The sequence below is a fragment of the Citrus clementina genome, unplaced genomic scaffold (genome assembly GCF_000493195.1).
Source record: "Citrus clementina cultivar Clemenules unplaced genomic scaffold, Citrus_clementina_v1.0 scaffold_7, whole genome shotgun sequence".
In the NCBI taxonomy this organism is placed as follows: domain Eukaryota; kingdom Viridiplantae; phylum Streptophyta; class Magnoliopsida; order Sapindales; family Rutaceae; genus Citrus; species Citrus x clementina.
This window is the reverse complement of record NW_006262075.1, coordinates 20,771,561-20,794,197: the sequence shown is the minus strand read 5'-3', so window position 1 is coordinate 20,794,197 and position 22,637 is coordinate 20,771,561. Positions and strand designations below refer to the sequence as shown.

Sequence of the window (22,637 nt, the reverse complement as noted above, 5' to 3'; positions counted from 1 at the left end):
AAAAAAAACTAACAGTTAATTTTCTTTTTAACGGTGGACTTTGAAATATAAAAAGGAAAAGATAATATAACAGTGTGCTTGTGCATGTGAAGAAATTGAATGCTCTAGTTGTGGAATATCTACTCAAATGGGATGAAGAGAATATGAGTTAGATAATATCAAGCTTACACTTACTGTTAAAAGCGCTTGTTGACGTCACCGCATTTGAATTTATTTTTATTATCACATGCGCTTGTATATAAATTTTAAATAGGATAGATTAGGGTCCATTTACCATGTGAACACAGCGATCACAAGAGTTGCATTTAATTTGCTTTCCATTTACCAGCCTTCACAGTTCGAACTTCCTTTTGAACCCTTATTTCGTTTTCCAAATTAATTTCACTTTTATCAGTTTCTTCCCTTCTCCTTCTATATTCCCCCTTCGATATGGTCATCACATGTGATCCAAATTTGCATGTATAATGAGAGAAAGAGATAAGTGAGCAGTAATTCACAATTCCTGATTTAGTGGATAATGAATCCACAAGAACGAAATTAGGATACTTGACACAAACAACCGCACTTCATGTTAATGAGGAACAATTTATGTGGGCTTAACCTAAACGAATCAGCAAGTTTAAGTGTTTAACTCCATATATTTCAGTAATGCCTGAAGCAGGACAAATGCAAGCACTAACTGACATTTACGCAATAAATTAATGAACTAGATTTGGGTATAAAAATTTTAACACCACACGAAACTACTTTTTGACAAAGTTGGATACCAGAAATGGATTGGTAGGATAAATAAACACTAAATATTATTGTTATACTAAACCATACTAATGTGAATAGGTAACCATCTTACATAAACTTTAATATAAAGCGCTACCAGGTCTATTAAAAAGAGGTTAACATTTCAAATTCAAAAACTCAGTTTTTATTATGTATTTTAAAATAATATCAATAAAACTTGTTCTAAAAAAAATGTATTTTTTACTTGAGTGATTAAGCGTGCGTTTGGGACAGCTGCGCTGTGACATCCTAAGAATTTTTCTCGTTAGTAGAAAGAAACTAAAAAAACAGAGTTTTAAATGTATATATAATCACAACATTTAAATCCTCCAAAACTCAATTAAATTTGTTTGATTAAAGTCCTTGACTGAATGACATTAAAAATTTGGAAGGAGTAATTGACGTCTACTGTACTATAGTGAACGAGTGTCATGGACGACTTGGCGTGAGCCAATAAAGCTTTCGTCATGGCTTGAATCATTTAAAATTTAAATCCTTGTTGTTTGTTCTTTTTTTTTTGCAACTAAGCTGAAACAGTATTTGTTTGGTCAATTCAATTATCACGGGATTTATATACGCTTGTACTTTTCGTTGGATCGATTCAAAAAAATCTTTAACTTTCTCTTCAATGTATCATGCATGCACATACATATTATACAAGTAATATATGTATACGTGTCTTCTTCAAAACTTAATAATTAAAAAGATAAATCAAATTAAAAGTAGCAATTTGTCTACATGTTACCCGTGATTTTTTACGTTTGAGTCATATTCTACTTTTCTCGATCCATTAAAAGATACCGATTTTTTCTGTACTGTATAAAGACTTGCATGCGCCAAATTATTATTGCTTTATATATCAAAAAAATCATCACTGTCAAGCATAGAAATTTCTGATAGAAATATTCCAAACAAAGCATTGCACTTTGTACGCATAATCGGATCATGTCAGTTTCAATGGAAGCTCTAGCAATGGCAGGAGCTGATTGTTATGAATGGGGCATGGACGTAGAAGAGTGGGAGCGGGAGGATGTTGAATTGGAGCCGCCGCCGCATTTGCTCGCCGATGAAGAAGAAAAAGAAGAATATTTGAGCACGGCAAGCCATTTTTCTGAAGATAATGACACTGTTGACGCCGTTGCCGTAGATTGCGACAAAATACCCAGTGATGGAAGATCAATGAGGGGCCAAAATGAAATGGCCATGATGGTAATCGTAATGGTGAAAGCCATTATTAAACTGTTGATTAACGTGGGGATGGATACCCATTATTCAAATCAGTAGCCGCACTTACCAGAATCTGATTCAGTTTTGGGGATTAAGCTAGATACCACGTTTGTTTTAATGTATCTTGGATTTTGTTTTGTTGAGCACTAATTTGATTTTTTTTTTTTGAACCTTCTCATTAATTTTTTTTAATGTAAATGTTTGGCATGGATATATCGTATTGCATTATAAACATTTTTTATAGCGTTTATAGCAATTTTCCTAGGGTTCAATGACATACAAATTTCTATATAGAAAAGGAAAATTATTAGCCATATACCCTTAAATGACACCCGTATCAAACGTGTGTGAATACTTTTTAAGTGTATCACTCGTATACCCTAAGTTGACAAAATAATTCTGCCGTCTACCAATCCGTTAACTTCCGTTTGCAAGCGTAGACATCATAAGGGTAATTAGTCTTTTAAGATTAACGAAACTTTGATTAAAAAAACGACATGTCATCCCATTTACTTAGTAAAAAATGACATGTTATATGATATATTGATAAAAATGACATGTCATCCCATTTATCGGATAATTGTTAATAATTGCCCAAAAAAAAACTACTTTACAACCGAATCTACTCCTCCAAAATTTAACTTAAATTTTTAAAGATTTACTCCTCTAAGCTACAACTGAAAATTTTTATGGTATAATAGGTATAATTATAAATAATATGTTGTTAATAATTTTTTATGGTATAATATGGATATTTTTTATGGATAATTGTTAATAATGTGTACCATTAATAATTCTTTTTTTAATAAAAAAATTGATTGTTAATAACAAAATAAAAAAATTTGTGTATTAAAAATTTACGTTAATTTTTGGGGTAAATTTATATTTTTACCTCATTTTGAGTTTTAAGGGCAAAATAATGAATTTGCCACAATTCTGTTAACTTTTTAACAGAAGTTAATGGATTGGTGGATGACAGAAGTGTTTTATCAACTTAGGGTATACGAGTGATACACTTAAAAAGTGTTCACTCATGTTTGATACGAGTGTCATTTAAGGATATATGACTGATAATTTCCCTATATATATATATATAAGATATTGGGATGTATGTTACTTTACTAGCATTGCAATACTCTTAAACTTTATTTGTAGATCTTATTTGTACTGAAGAATAAACATACCCTTAAGAGAAAATTAATTAAGATTATAAAAAAAATCAATCATCAATTTGGGGTTAATTGATGATTAGCTAGAATTGATAGGATTAATGGCTGTTAATTAATCTGCAACACGCATGGATATGGTAGTGGTGTTTGGTCCTTAGTTAATATGATTCTTTCTTTGGAATCAATTTTCAGACCGCATTCTTTGTCGTTATGCTAATTGAGACAAACTTTAAATTATTTTATGAGAAATAATATAGTCACAAACTTTTAATTGATGAGGCATGATTAAAATTGTTAAATTAAATATTTCTTAGTCCACACGAATTGGTTTTATTGTTTTGTATTTTCATTTAACTAATGAATTAATACTAAATCAGTTTGTACAAAAATAAATTTTTAAATGAGTTTGTGACCGTATATTCACTCTTATACATACACACGCACACACACACACACACACACATATATATAATGAATTTATTTAACCATATAATCAAACTTATGATTAATTTTTTAATTTTTTTTTAGTGATCAATTCATGAACTTTTTACAAGTAGTGTACTTGTGCTTGTGAAGAAATTGAATGCTCTAGTTGTGGAATATCTACTCAAATGGGATGAAGAGAATATGAGTTAGATAATATCAAGCTTAGGCTCCGTTTGGTACAGCTTATTAAATAGAGCTTATAACAATAGAGCTTATACCAATAGAGCTTTTGGACAAAAAGTCATTGGGTGTTTGGTTGTCAATAAACTTTTGAACCATTAAAATGTGTGATATTTTTTATATTATATATTTTTAGAAAAGCTCTATAGCCTCTACTCCCAAAAGCTCAAATTTTGGGCTTTTACTAGTAGAGGTAAATTAACTTATTTAAGCTAAAAAAACTCTATTAAAAAAATAACCAAACACCATAAAAAATTTTAAAAAGTGCTTATACGATTAAATAAGCACTTATAGTTCTTAAATAAGCCATAACAAACAGGCACTTACACTTACTGTTAAAAGCGCTTGTCGACATCACCGCATTTGAATTTTTATTATCACATGCGCTTGTACTAAATTTTCAATTTACCATGTGAACACAGCGATCACAAGAGTTGCATTTAATTTGCTTTCCATTTACCAGCGAACTTCCTTTTGAATCCTTATTTCGTTTTCCAAATTAATTTCACTTTTATCAGTTTCTTCCCTTCTCCTTCTGTATTCCTCCTTCCAAACATAGGATGCTTGACCCACAAACAACCGCACTTCATGTTAATGAGGAACCACTTATATGGGCTCCGCTCAACCTAAACGAATCAGCAAGCTTAACTCCATATATTTAAGTAATGCCTGAGTCAGGACAAATGCAAGCATTACTAAGAAATAATAATAATAATAAAACTTGACCTAAGGAAAAAAAAAAAAGAAAGAAAGAAAGAAAAGAAAAGTGAGTATTTTTTACTCGAGTGACTAAGAAGTCTAAGTTGTTGGTAAAAAGAAACAAAAAAAAGCAGAGGGTCTTAAATGTATAGTCACATCATTTAAGTCTTTCCAAATTCAATTAAATTTTGTTTCATTAATGTGCTTAACTGAGTGTCACGGACGGACTAATTGACGTTCAGTATACTTTAAATATATTGAGTGAGTGTTATGACGACTTGGCCTGAGCTAATAAAGCTTTCGTCATTGCTTGAATCATTTAATATTAAATCCTCGTTGTTTGTTCTTTTTCTTTTTCCTTTTTCCAGTTAACCTGAAACAGGTAGCTGCTTGGCCAATTCAATTGTCACGGGATTAATATTGCTTGTACTTTTCGTAGGATCGATTCATATAATTATAACTTTCTCTTCAATAAATCATGCATGTGTATACTATATATAAGTAATGTATATACACGTGTCTCCTTCAAAAATTAATGATTAAAAAGATAAATAAAATTAAAAGTTGCATTTTGTCTACATGTTACCCCGTGATTTTTTTACGTTGAGCTGCTTTTCTCGATCCATTCAACGATCCCCTATTTATCCTATGCATAAATGCATGTATAAATATCCCAGATTATTATTGTTTTATATATCAAAATAATCATCAAAGTCAAGCATAGAAAGTTCTGAAAGAAATATACATTGAAACAGAGTACTGAAATTTGTAAGCGTAATCGGATCATGTCAGTTTCAATGGAAGCTCTAGCAATGGCAGGAGTTGATTATTATGAATGGGGCATAAACGTAGAAGAATGGGAGCGAGAGGATACTGAATTGGAGCCGCCGCCGCATTTGATCGCCGATGAAGAAGAAAGAGAAGAGTACTTGAGCACGGCAAGCCATTCTTCTGAAGATAATGACACTGTTGGCGCCGCTGCTGTAGATTGTGACAAAATATCTAGTGATGGAAGATCAATTGGGGAAGAAAATGAAATGGCCATGGTGGTAATCATAATGGTGAAAGCCATTATTGAACTGCTGAATATTGTGAGGATGGATACCCTTTATTCAAATCAGTAGCCGCACCTACCAAAATCTGATTCAGTGTTTGGGATTAAGGTAGCTACCACTTTTTTTTTTTTCCTTCCAAATGTATCTTAGATTTTGTTTCGTTGAGCACTAGTTTGCTTTCTTTTTGTTTTTTTTGGTACATAGGGATCCCTCAGAGAGGGCCAGCTTTCTTTTTGGTTTTAGTGTAAAAGTTATTGTATTGCGTTATAACCATTTTTATAGCGTTTATAGTAATTTTCCTGTGGTTAAACCAGATATATATTTTTATGCCAAAAAACGAGATATGGGAATACATAGTACTTCAATGGCACTTCAATACTCTTAAATTTTATTTTTGGATCCGATTTATATTGAAGAATACGCATACCCTTAAGAGAAAATTAATTAAAATTAATCAAACAAAATCAATCATCAATATTAATTTAGGAATTACGCGTGCATCACGTTAAATAATTAGCTAAAATTATTAGGATTAATGGTTGGTAATCTTCAACATGCATGGATATGGTGTTTGTTCCTTAGTTAATATGATTCTTTCTTTGGAATCAATTTTCAGACTGCATTCTTTGCCATTGTGCTAATTGAGACAAATGTAAAATTAGTCGAGTCAGTTATATATATATATAGTATTAATTGTTAGCTTAATTTTTATTGCTTATAGTCAACCTAAAGAGTCATATATATGGTACAATTAAAGTATTTAAGTTGGGTAATCCTCATTAGAACCTAACTGATTACACACACACACACACGTGTGTGTGTTTGTATGCCTACAATTGGAAATTTGCAAAAAATCAAAGAATCTATGTGCATGCTTACAAGTGGTTATATTTATTTATTTATTTTGTTTGAATTAATAATGATGAAGCTTAATCAAGACTTTTCTGAATGAATTTCAGAATCAAACAAAACTAGAATAGAAAGGAAGAAAGCCCAGGAGGGAATCTGAAACCTGCAGAAAGGGCAAGAATTGGTAGATTTCAACCAGTTGGCAATGCAATTTGAATGAAATTGGTACGAACATGGCACGACAATTGCAATTGCGTCAGATCCTCTGGAAGATAACTACTGATGATACTTGTTGTGGATCAGGTGGTCCAGCTCATCCAAACATTGTATAAGAATCACCTGAGATCCTGGCAAATACTTGTCCCAACAAATTGCACAGTTTTCTTGGCTAAGTTCATAAAAATCATAACCATCATCTATTATAATCGGCAGACGCATTAGAGATTGATCATACTCATCATCAGCAGCAGCAGCAGCAGCAGCAGCTCCCTTGTATTCTTGTAACTCCTTCATGTCAGCCTCATCTACAGATGTAGAGATATGATATCGTGCGCATATGCCAATCAAGAATGTGTACTTATTAATGTTAGGTTTGGCAGCAAGTCGACGACAAGATAAAAAAATTACGTCACTTGCTAACTCTTTGAGTTCATCTTGAGATGCAGCGGGCTCAAGGGCCACCGGCGCTTTTTCACTGATTAAAGTGACGAGAGCGGCGGTGGGTGCGGCCGTTGATAGCATTTCATCTACGTCAATATTCTCCGCATAGTACTCGGTAACGTCAACATACTCTTCAATTCTGTACACAAGTTGTTTATTTTTACTTGCATCCGATGAATTTGAGGAGTTTGGATACTACCATTCTTTTTTATATGAAGAATTCGGATGTAGATAAAATGTAATCGAAGATTTGGATTCATCAATGTCACGATTATCAAGATCTTCTATTTCCAAGTAAAAAATACTGTCACATTCCACATGCACCATGATTGCTGATTGCTGGCTGGAGAGAGATTAACGATCGACCGGAGTAATTTACTTCACTTCACAAAATATATTTAAATAGTATGCATAAATGTATGTATGCACCTGCTTATCACCGGATGAGTAATTCCTCTATTTATAATACAATAAGCAATATAACTTTAACTAATGTCCCTAGTCGCATTAGGGTGTGTGTGTGTGTGTGTGTAGAGTACGTACCATTTTAGAATAACGCCAAGAAAGATATTAATTAATCCTGATACTATTACAATGTTGATAATCCTAACAGCTCGCTTGCTTGACAACACTCTCAAATGCATTTTAAGTTGGTATTCCAAGCACTCCAAGTTTATTATATGAAAGGGATAAAAGAACCTTCTTGGAGTGCTATAGTTGATAACAAGCCCAGGAAGCTTTATGAGATGTCTTTTCCCGAAGAACCATATCAAGAAGAAGAGATAAAAATGTGATGATACACGTGTCAATCTTGAGAATGATGAAGATGACATGCAGTTAACAAGGAATGTTGTGGATTGTATGGATCTTGATTAAAAATGATGACTTATTATGCTTCTGTACAGTGTATGCATTTTACATCTCTTTTTGATAATATGCATGAATACTTATATAAATCGGTTTATGACTCTATTGCTGTTGCTATTGTTTTCACCATTTATGAATTATTTTATTACTGGCTTCTGGCTTTTTGCAATAGAGTTTCAAAATCTAGCTAACACTACTACACTAGGAATGGTAATGGGGAGGAGAGGAGACCAACATCTCCACACCTATTCTCGATATTCTGCATATGTTCCCGTCTTCATCCCCATTAAAATTGCTTGAGGGAATCCATGTCCCCTCCCGATAATAACAGAGGATCTCGGAGGGTTCATGATTCCCAAATAACTAATACATTTTTATTTAATAATATTAAAATAAAAATTTAAATAAAAGTTTAGATAAGGCGGCTGCTAGCTACTGTCGAAAATTAGAAATTAGGTTTTACAATTTTACTTTTACTTTTGTTTTATTAGATAAAAGTTTAAAATATTTAATGAATATTATAATAAAATAAGATCTTGTCCAGCCTTTTTAATGTCCAGAATAAAAATTTAAAACTAAAACTAGTCAACTAGGCCCAAATGTTTAATAAAATAAACATTTTGATATTTGTTATTTATACCAATATTTAATATTTTACAATTTGTTCAATAATAATTTAAAAAATAAAAATAAAATTAAAATGAGGAAATGGGGAAGGGATGAGGATTCCACCTCATCCTCGTCCTTTCCCCGAATAAGAAGCTGGACAAATAATCGCCTTGTCCCTTATCTGAATAACAAATTGAATATAAAATCGTCCCTATATCCTCTCTGAATGGGGAAAATCCTCGAGAGTCCCCATCCCCGTGAGGATTTTTATCATCCCTAGTTAATACATATTATTTTTGGAAGTTGTCTAATTTTATCAAGTTTAAAGGTCCCTTAGAGGAATTTCAGGATAAAGTTGATAGAATGGTTAAAAATAGAAAGTCTCCAACTATATATCAAAAGAAGTCTCCAGCTATATATAAAAGGAAGTCTCTAGCTATAAACAAAAGGAAGTCTCTAAAAACTTATAACAAAGGGGAAAAGACGACTGAAATTACAAGATCAAATGGCATAGTTGCTGGCAAAGGAAAGTCTTAAGCTAGCACATATAACAGGGATACTGAATCAGCTTCTATAATTGGTGATGAAGCTTCATCTTTTACTACAATTGATGAAGGTAATAATTTAATTTTGAATGTACAATTAAATTCAAATTGATGGCTAGTTTACCTCTTATTTGATTTTGTATCAGCTTCACATATTAAAAGGAAGAAATTTGGTCGAGGAAAGGACAAAGGAGTTGCTCAAGGGCATGGTCTAGCTTTAAATATATATGATGGCAGGTAAAATCAATTTCATGTTCTGGCTTTGTATGTAGTTTACATTTAGTTCTTTTAGTTCTATGGCTTGAAATTTACTTAATACTTTTTATCAAAAATTATAAGGATCATAACACTAAAAGTTGTAAGTGAAATTGGTGTCATCTTCAACAGCAGCATCAATGGGCTATATGTTAAATATTCTGAATATCCAAAGGAAGAATTTGGAACATTATTTGCTCGTTTCAAGGAAGACAATTTTCATATACATGTACAAGACAGAAGCTTAAAGATGCCATATAACTTCATGTGAAAATTCGTTTTCCAGATTATATGTCAGGGCTTAGGAGGGGCATTTTTAAGAAGTATCCATCTGTTGGAGAGCGTTAGCACAAGAACCATTTCAGAAGGTATAGGTTGTTTATTTCATTTTACTAATAGATTATGTGAATGGGTACATACTATGTTTTGAGTTCTCATGAAAAATGATTGGTGACTTGTCATTACTCTGTTATTTGATGAATTATGGATGAGGAAATGATCTCAAAGTGATTATGGACAAGCTTATAATATACGTGGATGAAAGAATGATTAGTAGATTTTATGAAATCGAGACTATGCTTCGATATAGAGTTGCTTTTTATTATAATGTTTTTAGTTGATTCTCATAAGTCTCAGTTTCTTTATTACATTGTTATAAAGTTTCTATTTTAATAATAATAACGATTAAAATTCTTTCTTTTACCTGGGATATTGTTTTGACGGAAGGAAATGATGATGGGTGAGGATGAGGCAAACGATTCAGAAACTAAAGAAGTTATTTTATAGAATGATTGAACATATTCAAGATATGATGATATAATTTTGTCTATATATTTGGGATATTTTTTATGTAAAAGATACTATAAGATTGATATTTTGTTGTATTTTTTAATTGTGAATGTGATTTTACGAATTTTTGAAATTAATGAAGTTATATTTAACATGTTTTGTATATTATCATTACGTTTGTTATGTTACTTTCCTAATATAGATATTTCAACAATATAATTAAAAAATAATAAAATAATATTATAAAATAAAATAAAGAGGGTCATCAAACAACAAAATAAGTTTATTTCTGATGGTATATTTTTTATTTCTGAAGGCAAGTTACAGTTGAAAATAAAAGTAAATAGGTTTATCCTATCTTATTTCCGAGGGCATTTAATTCTATTTCCAACAGCAATGCCCTCGTAAATAATTTTTTTCTTCATCGACTCATTGAAAATTCGACATTTCTTCATCGACTCATCAATTAACCTTTAATTTTATTGTAGTGATTGTCACAGTCAACACTCCACAATTAGCCCTTAATTTTATTGGAAGGTGCCATTTCATTTATAACTTCTAGTTAAAAAAAGGCTCTCGTCTCAATTATGTAAAGTAGAGTTTCAAAACTTTTTGCAAAGACAGATGATACAATCACAAACTCTTGTACAAACTTAACTTATACAACCTGATGTGACATTAATTTATTAGTTAAATGAAAATATAAAATAATAAAAATAAATTATATGGGCCAAGAGATATTTAATACAATCAATTTTATCATGTCATATTAATTTATATAAGGTAAATTTATACAAAAATTTATGCCTATATCATTACTCTTTTACAAAATAAGCATACAAATTAATTAATAAAAGATCTAGTCAAGTCATCTTCGTCTAACTGAAATTGATATATAGTGGGACCGTGGTATTTCACTATTTTGATCAATGGCCATATAAACTCATCAAACCCTCTTGATTTTTATGATAGTGATTGTCAATTCATGTGGGATGCAATTCCGCAGTCTGTCCCCACATGAAAACTCATTATTTCTAAATTCTAATTCTAACAAGAGGCGAAAGAGCATCAAATTTTGTCAACAATAACATGTCAGCAAGCTATTGTCGGTTGTACCGTAAGGCAAAATATCCACCGACACAGCACATCAAAACCGTCGGTAGCTCCTCGAGTTAAATGACCGAAACAAGCTCCAGCTTTGTACAGTCTCCCACCTGAACAAAACTGAGCACAGAACACGCTCCAATGATACGGAGACCGACAATTTGCTTTTTTACCGGTCGTGACAAATACTCTCCATGTGGCACGTGACCAAGTGCTAGATTTCGTCGCCAACAAAGGGCTGGGAAAAAGCTCCTTTTCACAAGTAAATCCAATCTACGAACATAAACATTTGTGCCAGACTGCCAGCTCTCATAAATATCAAAAGAGGATTCTAAGATTTCTTTTTAGTTTATTATTGGGTAATTTTTAAAAATCTCTGCGGATGGTTGAGGCTGTTGCAAGTAAATAGTAAAAATTATTTTATCTGTAAAAAGTCTCCTACCATTAGTTAAAATTTTTATTGACTAACTGTTGATTTTGAAAAGACAATATTACCCCCAATATTTATAATTCTAAATATTTATAATTTCATAAGTAATTAAAATAATTATTTTCACCATAATCAAGTTATTGATATTTCCTTAAAATCTTAAAAAAATAAAATTACAAATCTTAAAATAATTTTTTTAAAGTTTGTAATAAAATTACAAATCTTAATTATTTGATATAAAAATGTAAATTTTTTAAAGTTTGTAATAAAATTACAAATCTTAATTATTTGATATAAAAATATAATTTTTTTTAAGTTTGTAATTTTAATTTTTTTTAAGATTTTAAGGAAATTTTAACTGACGTAAACTTTTTTTTAAGTTTGTAATAAAATTACAAATCTTAATTATTTGATATAAAAATGTAATTTTTTAAAGTTTGTAATAAAATTACAAATCTTAATTATTTGATATAAAATATATTTTTTTTTAAGTTTGTAATTTTATTTTTTTTAAGATTTTAAGGAAATTTTAACTGACGTAAACTATTATTGGAGGTAATATTGTCTTTTTAAAGTCAACAGTTAGTCAATGAAAATTTTAACTAACGGTAGGGGGTCTTTTACAAATAAAATAATTTTCACCATCTACTTGCAAAAGCCTCTAAGCTCAGGGGAGGTTTTTAAAAATTACCCGTTTATTATTAGAATACTGATATATGAATTTAGTACAAATATCACAAAAGATAATCAAATTGTGATATTGTAATAATTGTTTTTCATGTAATTAATTATTATTTATCTTTTAATGATAATATACCATTTTTTATATCATTTTTGGACATATCATTATTGTTATTATTATGGGTAAAGTAATTTCATTTATGGAAAAAAATTCAATTACAATGTCAAAATAGTTAATAATATTTATGGAAAAAAACTAGTAAAATCATATAGATCTTGTTTATGCTATCTATATTTGTAATCAAATAACAATCTTTATTTTTCCTATTTATATATTATTCAAATTTCAACAACAAAGAGAAATATTTATAACGAAATCAAATACAATGCAATTACCAAATTTTCTCGTTTCTCTAGATTTATACCATTGTTTGTTGTCATCACAATGGTTTATACATCCCTATATATCAATTGAACATTCAAAATGAAAATAAACCCAAAAAACCTACCCAAATGATTTTTTTTTTTAAAGAAAAAAAGGCAATGCATTTTCTTAGCCAATTAAAATTCTTATTATTACAATTTTCTTCATCTTTTAATTGGCTGAGATTATACATCATTTTTATTGAATAAAAAATTTAACTCTTGAAATTAATTTAACTTTTCTTGCCTTCTTCACCACCTTCTTCCAAGTAAGCCTTCTTCCTCCTCTCAGCGCGAGCAAACAAACAGATCACAAGAAAGCACGTGGCGTAAATCCCATGAACTTTCCAGTTAGTCTTGGGCGGTTGACGCAACACCACCCTATGGAAGACGGCCACGTAGTAGTGCACACCGACAGCATAGCCCACAAACGTCTGGCCCAAGCCCAGCAACCTCGAGCCCAGCCCACACTCAGTGGAAAACACTAGAATCAAATACATCAAGAGCAGCAGCAAATAAAAAATGTAACCCAGTGTTTGCATCACCTGTAAACAAACGTACGTGGACTGCGAAGTAGCGTAAAAAAACTTGAGAGGCTCCAGCCCAGTGACAAGTGAAGACAAGCAGAGGATGGAGAAGTAGATTGAGAGATAAACTTGGATGAAAATCAAGATTTTTTGAAGGGAAAAATAAGCTTTGAAGTGGTTGAAAATGAGAGAGACTAAAATTAGAGGGATTAAAATGAAAGCAAAGGAGACTATTGAGGCAATGGTGGCAGCATATTTGTGACCCACAATGGGTTTGAACCCTTTGGTGATTTCTTTGTTGTATTTGTTAATGTAAGCTTTTGACGTTGTGGAGATTCTCTCAAGGTCTGGTAACAAAGTCTGTTGAAACTTGACGGGCAGATCTCTGATATCTGAAACCAAATCATCATCTTCAGTGTCAATTTGATCAAGCAAGCTTACAGGCTTGGTGGGTTTTTTTGTGGTCTTTTTGAGGCCACTCAGCTTCTTGTCAACTAAAGCTTGGCTTTTTGTTGGGGAAGTGGGTTTGGTAATTGTTTTGTTCTTGGAGGAGCTACTAAGCTTGATGGGATCTAAAGATTTTGAGGGCTTTTGATCTTTTGATGATGTGGAATTGAGCTTTTTAAGATTAGTGGTGCTGTTGCCACTACTCAATGTGGCGGTTTTGATGAGCTTGGTTTGGTTCTTGGTGCTCGACAGGTTGTTGGTTTTGGTGAGTTTGGTTTGGTTTTTGTTGTTGCTAGAATTTGTGGCTTTGATCAGCTTGGTTTGGTTCTTGCTGCTGCCACTGCTGCTGCTGCTGCTGTTGCTGCTGCTCTTTTTCTTTGGCTTCTGCTGCTGCAAATCTTCATCATTTTCAGCATCTAATAACATTCTTCTGATGCTGCCGCCAAGAATTTGCTTTCTTTGAAGCTCATTCTTTGATGAGGACACCGCAGCAGCCGAAAGAAGAATCGAAGCAGCAGAAAGGAACAGAATAAGATAAACATAGAGTACTTTTCTGAAACTCAAGTACGAGAGTCGAGCCATTTTCTGTGAACTTGAAGATCCAAGTTTGGATCCTTATTTTCCAATAAAAAAAGTTTGGATCCTGATTTCAAAGCCTCTCCGGCCTTTTCAGAGTATGATAGGTTTGGTATAGTTTGGATCCAAAATTTATGTAAGAAAGAGAAAGGGGAAAGGGCTTATATATTCCACACAGTTGAAGAATTTAATGCAAAAGTAAAGAGAGAACAAAGATGAGATGAGTCACATGGTCAAGCAGACAGGCAACGCTTTCTCATTAACGCGGTTTCTTTCTCATGGCCTTTTTCGGAGCCGCTTGCTAACTCTGTTCAGTACTCTCTCTTAAGCAATAATGGAGTGAAATTATTAATTAATTAATTAACTATATGCATCTTTGTTTGGATTTGTGTCAATTTGAGCTTTTTAATTTGATAACGAATTTTTACAACTTGGGTTAAAATAAAAAAATAATTAGGTGTTTTTCGAGGCTTTGATCATAAGACTTCATTGGTCAATCCTTGGTTCCTGCAACTATAACATATTTAACTATTTTTAAAATTTATAAAATAATTGAATTGGTAATTAATTAAGTTCAAAGACTTTCATTTTCTGAAGAGCCAAGTGTGAAACTTTCGTAGCTTTGGCATGACCTAAAATGCCATTTTATATTGACGAAAAATTAGCTTTAGATTGGATTAACGTGACAGACATAATGTTACATAGAATTTCATATCATACAAACCAACCTATTCCAATTTGATATCACATTAAAACCTAAACTTAGTGATTTTACTTTTAGATGCTTTTTAATTATAACAACAAACTCATTAATGCGTATTCTTTTATTAGCACTTTCTAATTAATTAGATGATGTGAGATATTACGGCCGACTTTGATATGTCACTTAAGAAATATGGGGACTTCAATGTTACATCAGGACGGAATCGAATAAAATTTTCATAAATCTGCTTGGGTGTAATGCACATTTTCTCTACAATATGATTGAATATTAGATTCCAAAATCGCGTGATAAGATCACTAGCCTAACAAAATCCAAAAGTAGAATGAATTAAAGAAGGCAATGATAACAATATTTGTTTGTATTTGACAAACATTTTGACTCAAATGTTGGTGCTGTAACGAGGTCTAAAACCCAAAAATAGAATTATAATAATCAATCACCAGTGTGCCGGTGAGAGACCAGTAGTTGAAACAGTTGACTTATGTGCACTGAAATTTGACAATTTTTTTCTTTGGCTTTCCCATCTATGAAATCACTAAAATAAATAACCCATTTTGATGGGGCCGATACACGTTGATCCTGCTCCGGCTCCCATGTTTTATGACTCAAGAAATTGAGAATCCTAGGCAATGGTTCGCTCCCCGCCTTCATTAATTTCGAGCTCTACCATTGATGGTGATCAAGCAAATTCCACCGCTTGATTTGTTGGAGATTCCGATTATCAAAATGAAGAGAAGCTTACTTATTCAATGTTATAAATCTTAGGTCGTAGATCACAGAATTCTTATCCTCACACCTCAGTCGAGTCAATGATAATGCTCACTTCTTTTTTGTCTTTAATGTAGAGTCAAGCTGATTAACTATTTTTGTGTTCGATAAGAGAAGCACGCTCTCGGGGCACACTATGGCCATCGTGAATTATTTATGATTATTTATTTTGACAGATGGTCGTTGTTAATTTAAATTCTCATATATTTCTGAAACAATTGAGATGATAGAATGAAACTTTAATCAGAATTTTGACTTTTTCATCGTGCAAGTTTGGCGAATCATATTGTAAATCCGAACAGTGCACAAAAAAGCCCGAAAGTAACGTCCGTGCTTGTGATTTTTGGGTAAATTTCTCATAAGCTCTTTTAACAAATAAATGGAAATTTAATTTGCTCATATAGGATTTCAAATAAAAAGGCCATTATTACAATTAAATTGTAATTAATCATAATTAACAAGTTCGGTAAAAAAAATATCATCGAATTAACGAGCCGAGAGAAAAATAGTACTTCCCCTAAAATTCATACACTTCACATTAAAGTGTCCCCATAATACTTCTTCAGACTTTTAATGAATTCAGTTTATACTAAGATTGATTAACAAAGTGTGCTTTCTTCAGATTTAGAGCTTAGAGATTCAGATTAATCTATTAAAAAAAAAAACATGTTTTTGCACGCTCGAAAAAACAATTAAAGAAAGTAGTCCAAACCACCATGTGGACATGTAGATATGTGCAGAAAAAAGATCGAGATGCCTTCGCACGTAAAGAAAGAAAAATGGAAAAAGAAACGAAAACAAAATTTAAAAATAATTTCTACGAATAAAGGAAATTAGGCACAAGTCAGCACGCAGGAGGAGTTTTTGAAGATTGAGAGAGAGAGAGAGAGAGAGATGAATACGCTCACATAGATGATGTAGAAATTATATTAAGTATAAAAACGAAGCTTTTCCTCTAAAGATTTTGTTCATACTCCGAAACATATACATACATATTTTTTTGTAAAAAGATGTCAGTATATATACACACACACATACACACACACACACTCTCTGATATCTTTTTACAATCAGAAGTTTATAGACATTTATAACTTAGAATCTGTTTGCCACTAACCACGATTGATTTTATTATGGATGGCACACCTTAAATTTCTATTCTTATACTAGAATATAATATCGGGACTTGACGCTACCCCCTCAGCTGAAGAAGGCTGGTGCCTGGTTGCCATTGGGCTTGCTTTCAGTACCACAGTTGTACATTTAGGATTTTCTCGAATTATTTGTTGAACGATAAATGTAACTAAAAAGAAAAAAAAAATCATACAAAAAGAGCTCAGTTAAAACCAGAACAAGGTAATTAGCATTAATTCAAAACAAATGAAGGATTTGGTGAAGCATCAACGACTCCATAATTCTGATTTATTAACTCAATCTTTGAAACTTATTTGGCTAAAGGATCGGTCTTACTCATTCAGGAGGAGCAGTATATGCGCTCTGAGCGCGGAGAAAGAAAATCATGAAACTGATCTGGAATTATTTTTTTGTATTTCATACATACTTGAGTTACAGCCACAAATTTTATAGACTAGTGCAGACATAGAAGTTACAGTAGCAGTTACAATGACATAACTATACAATCTTATCAAAACATTTAAACTAACAATCTGCTGACTCATGCTCCTAGGCTTGACTTATCTAACTTGTCTAGCCTTCTGACTTATCTAACCTTCTAACATGCCGAATAGAGGAAAGCAAGCAAGCTATTAGTCACTACATTAAATCTGTAGAAGGAAATTGGCCTCTCATCCTTTCCCATTTTCTTACTTGCCATTCAAATTCATCATACCACAATATATTGAAACTATCGTCACACCAATAATAATACTAATAAAACAATGAATAATGATGATTTGTTGAAAGTGACTCCATCTCCATGAGTCATTCAACTTTTTTGAAATGCTTCTCTGGATTTTTCCTTGGATCTTTGGTAGTCATTGGTTTGATTATCGCTTTCATCCTAATTTTCCTTTGTCTGGAGTTTCTTAGGCCATGTTTTCGGTATGCTTTCATATATTGTGAGGATTCCCTTACTTTATTAATGTGTAGAAAAATTATTATACTATATTGTATAATACTGTATTAAGCATTACAATTAAAGTATGATATTATATTATTACACTATATGGCGTAACAGCTTTCCTCCACTTTAATAAAATGTGAGAACACTCATTAAAAATGTGTTATATACTTATATATATACACATGGTGTATGTATATATGGTGGCCTTTGGATAGGAATCAAAGGCTACAACTTTGCTGCATACAATAAGCTGCAAACAAATTAAAAAGAACTAAAGGCAATCCAACTGCCCTACTTATAGTCCGAGAATTTCGAACTAAATAATTTCATTATTCTGTTTATGTTTCCATTTATCTGTCATTAGATTAGACTGAGGGAATCTAATGAGTAAAAAATTGAGTCACTATTCTAAATCAAAATTTTAAATTAGGAGAATCCTTCCGTATATTAATTATTTAGATAATTTGTATTTTTTAAAAATTTAAGTTATAACAATACAAAATTAAAAATAATTGAATTTGAACAAAATAACATATAACTTATTCATGAAAAAACATTGAAACAAGAAAGAAAATAAGTAGAAAAAGTAACTACATTGCTCATATGATGGCTAATTTGGGACTTGGTTGTAATTTGCTCTATACATTCTGTTAATTTCTAACTCGACGCCAATAGATTCCCTAATTATGGATTCTGTTAATTTTTGTTTCTAATCATTTATTTGCGTGAGGCTACATTTTAGTTACTAAACTCTTTCGGTCGAGAGTAAAGAAACGTATATACAAATATAAAAAATATTGTATAGCCTTTGGGATTTCTTGATTTTAGATTTGTTATTTGGTTACAAAATAAACGCAAGCGAAAAAAGGTTTACGATGTTTCCGCTGGCTTTACAGAGAACCCACCATTTAGTAAGCACATGGTAAAAAAAGCAATGAGATAGGCTCTTTACAATTAGGGCCATGCATGAGGAAATATCAGAGTCAGATCCATTTTCAACTTCTTTTTGATAAAGCAATAAATAATTAATGCTTCAGGATCTGGTCTCTCTTTACTTCCCACCTGATTCTGGATCATGGCTTCCCCAGTTTGCATGCAATTACGCAACTCGCGCGGCAATTGTGTGTTCTTATGATACGTGATTCTTCACAACTTTTCCTTGTAATAAGAACTATGTAAATTTATTATTATTATTAAAAAAAAAACCAATGAAGGTAAGAATCTCTCCAAATGAATGCTTTTTTATCCGTTAAGAAAGGAACGAATGCAGCCGTCTGATGAGATTATTATTATTATTATTTTTTATAAAGATAAATAGGATCAGTTAATATAACATAACTAATTATAATTGAAGTGTTACCATGTAACATAATTTAATTATTCTATCAAGTCTCAGGGAAGTTTGTAGAAAACATCAGAATTCGGAAATCTAATGCAATAAATAAATTTATAATAAAGTGGTCAATTAATTACGGCTTTCATGAGCAAGGCGAAAATAAGACATTGATCCCATATGGTCCACTTGTATGTTACTCATTTTTGTATTATTTTTTACAATTATTAGTTTTAAAAAATATAACTTACACAAAAAAAAAGCATCTTCAATTTTGTTATCATGTATATATAATACTGTAATATTGAAGAGATTAGATGATATATATAAAAAAGTCAATAGAATTATGATCACAAGAATTGCATTTAATTTGCTTTATTTAATTTTCATAAAATTCCACTTATCCCTTCAAAGTCCAAACTTCCATTTGAATTATTCCATTTAGCCTCGTGATGCATACTAAGAATCGATTGGTTTGTTTCCTCCGACTCATATATATATAAGAGTATATTTAAAAGGTTTTTCAAATAAAATTTTACTTCTCATTGTGAAGAACCACATCTTGAAAATCACTCTTTAATTAAAATTTTTTAAATTAGATGGACGATTGATTTCCCCATCATTAATAAATATTTAATTATTTTTTATTTTGTCATTATTGAAGAAAGAGAACTACAATTATTTTTTTATTTTTAGGAAAATTTTTTAGGAGGAAGTTTAGTTTTTCACTTATCTATTTGCCACATAGGTAAGTAAATAAGTATTTGGAGAGTAATTTTTTATTTTTATATATTTATAGAGTAAAATCTTTTGATAATACTCTAAAAATCATATTATTCTGGGTGCTATTTATCTAATTATCTACATCGAGAGTGACAGAAATTCTCTAAGAATCAATTATGTTTGTACAGCTAATTTGAGTATCATTGCTTGATTAAACAAAATCATGCCGGTTTCAATAGAAGCTTTGGCAATGGCAGGCACAGATTGTAGTGAATGGGGTTTGACTTGGTGCTGCAACCTCCACCACATTTTTTAGCATCTCAACAAGAGGATCACGAAGAAAAACGACAAGTTAATAGAAGAAACAACCTAGCTTTTCCATCCATAAGCACTGGCTCACACCATATAAGTTAATAATGTTCCTACACTTCATGAGCAAAGTGCAGGAACCCTCATTGGAACCTGATTGATTGTCTATATATATACATACATACATACATATAAAGAGTCATATTAAAATTATCAGTAAACTAAAAGATAAAGAAAACACAAATTTCAATGTAGAACATTTAATCCTTTAGTCTATTGAAATTTGTGTTTTTTTTTAATTTATTCATAACTTTAATATGGTTAAAAATCTCTAATTGAAAACTCATTTAGAGAAAGAAATGTCTCAATCAGGAATCTCTAACCATATTAAAGTTAAGAATAAACTATACACACACAACAAAGTACGGATACCATTAATTAATAAAAACATATATTTTAATACGCTAACAGACAAAAAACACAATCTCTAATATATCAAATTTCTTTAAGGATATCCTCATTAGAGAATGATTCTCTCTCTCTCTCTCTCTCTCTCTCTCTCTCTCTCTCTCTCTATATATATATATATATATATATATATATATATATATAGCTCTAATTTAGAATCCTAGATTTGTTAAAGTTCAAGAAAGCTATTAGGCCATATTTTTTAATAGTGTAATGATCAAGAAAGCTATCAAAATCATATGATTTGATAGTCCAATGACTTAATTGCTTTATTGGATATGTAATATTGATTTAGTCCACAATCCGAGACTTCATTATAGTTTGGAAAAACTATTATAATGTCATTACACTGTTGATTTAATATCCCTCATCAATAATGAGTGAATTTTTGGACTAACTTATAAGCTGGTGAGTGAATTCTTGGACTATCTTATATGCCTTGGGCTCTCCTAACTAAGTAGATGCATTGTGATTGCCAAACCTAATACAAAATCGTAGTGTGCCTAAAGTAGACAATAGATATTGGATCGTTGGGCTCCAACTATTACAATTAAATCATACGACTTAATAGCTTTCCTGGGCTTTACACACACACACACACATAGAGTACTAATGACTTTATTAAAGTATGGAAAAGCTATTAAGCCAGTTTAATAGTATAATGACAAAACGCTATTAAGCCATATGGCTTAATAGCTTTCTCCAATGTATATAGTAAGTACCTTTTAGAATAGGGTTAAAAAAATATTGATTAATCCTTATACTAGTAGAATTTTGTTATTCCTTGTATGTATGTATGTATGTATGTGTGTGTGTGTGTGTGTGTGTAGAGCAAAATCCATGGGAAAAAAAATCAAAAGATAAAATAAACTATCAAAAACAAATTGCAAACTTAAAAAAAAAAAAGCATTATTCTCCACAAATTATGAAGATTACCTAATTAAAATGAACGGCTTTCTATAGCAGTATCTTAGACAGCTAGGTAGACAACTCATATCAAGAAACCATTCGGCTTTTTTTAAGTAATTAAGGGTGTGTTTGCGAGTAAGGTGTTGTAGCTTTTAAGGTGCAGCTACTATGGAGTAAAAGGTACAGTTGTGGAGTAGAAGTTGGGAAAAAAATTTGCTAAGCTGCCAAAGCCTAGCTACAAGTGTTACCAAACACTTTAGTAGTTGGGCTTTGGCAGCTCAGCTACCTCACCACACTCTCAAATGGGCTATAAGTATTGGACATGATCAAAATAAAATCTTAAAAGCAAAAGCAACAAAACAATTATTATCAATCAAGATTGAAGAAAACAATTAACTACCACACTCTTGACGATATGATTTTAACCTCTAAGTTGCCTGCCAGTAAATGATAACTTAATTTTTAGTAAAGGAAATTTTTAGGTTTTAAATATTCCCAAAAAATTGTAAATACCATGAAGAAAAGAACACTTGAACAATTAATAGGAACGTAAAGGTGGAGTACCTGTTCCATACAGGTGATTTGAAACTCATTTCTAGAAACTTTACTAATGTGCACAAAGAATAACCTTAATATTCAACAAACACTCTCCGCAATACTCAAGCAGGAGCTGGAAAATATTTAAAATGGCACCAAATCTGAAAAGGAGAAACAATGCCCATAATAAGAAATAAGAATGCGAGCAGTGCAATCACTAAACTTTTACTTAGAATCACTCAAACCAACAAAAATATAAAATAGAAGAAAAATTATTTACTTTCCAATGAGATTGGTGATAGGGATTCAATCTTAAGACTAAATCACATCATATTTCCTCAATAATGCAGGCGAATACTATCAAGTACTCCAGATTTCTAAGTAAACACTAAATACTTTAGACAATTCGGGGTATGAGAACAAGCAAC

General features: G+C 31.4%; 1 protein-coding gene across 1 annotated transcript; it reads right to left on the bottom strand.

The window, feature by feature from the left end:
* Positions 1–12,764: 12,764 nt before the first annotated feature.
* Positions 12,765–14,577, bottom strand: LOC18037404. Its single transcript, XM_006428116.2, has one exon. It carries the CDS (start codon positions 14,359–14,361, stop codon positions 13,039–13,041), a length of 1,323 nt encoding a protein of 440 aa, XP_006428179.1. The 5' UTR covers positions 14,362–14,577; the 3' UTR covers positions 12,765–13,038.
* Between the last annotated feature and the right edge of the window lie 8,060 nt (positions 14,578–22,637).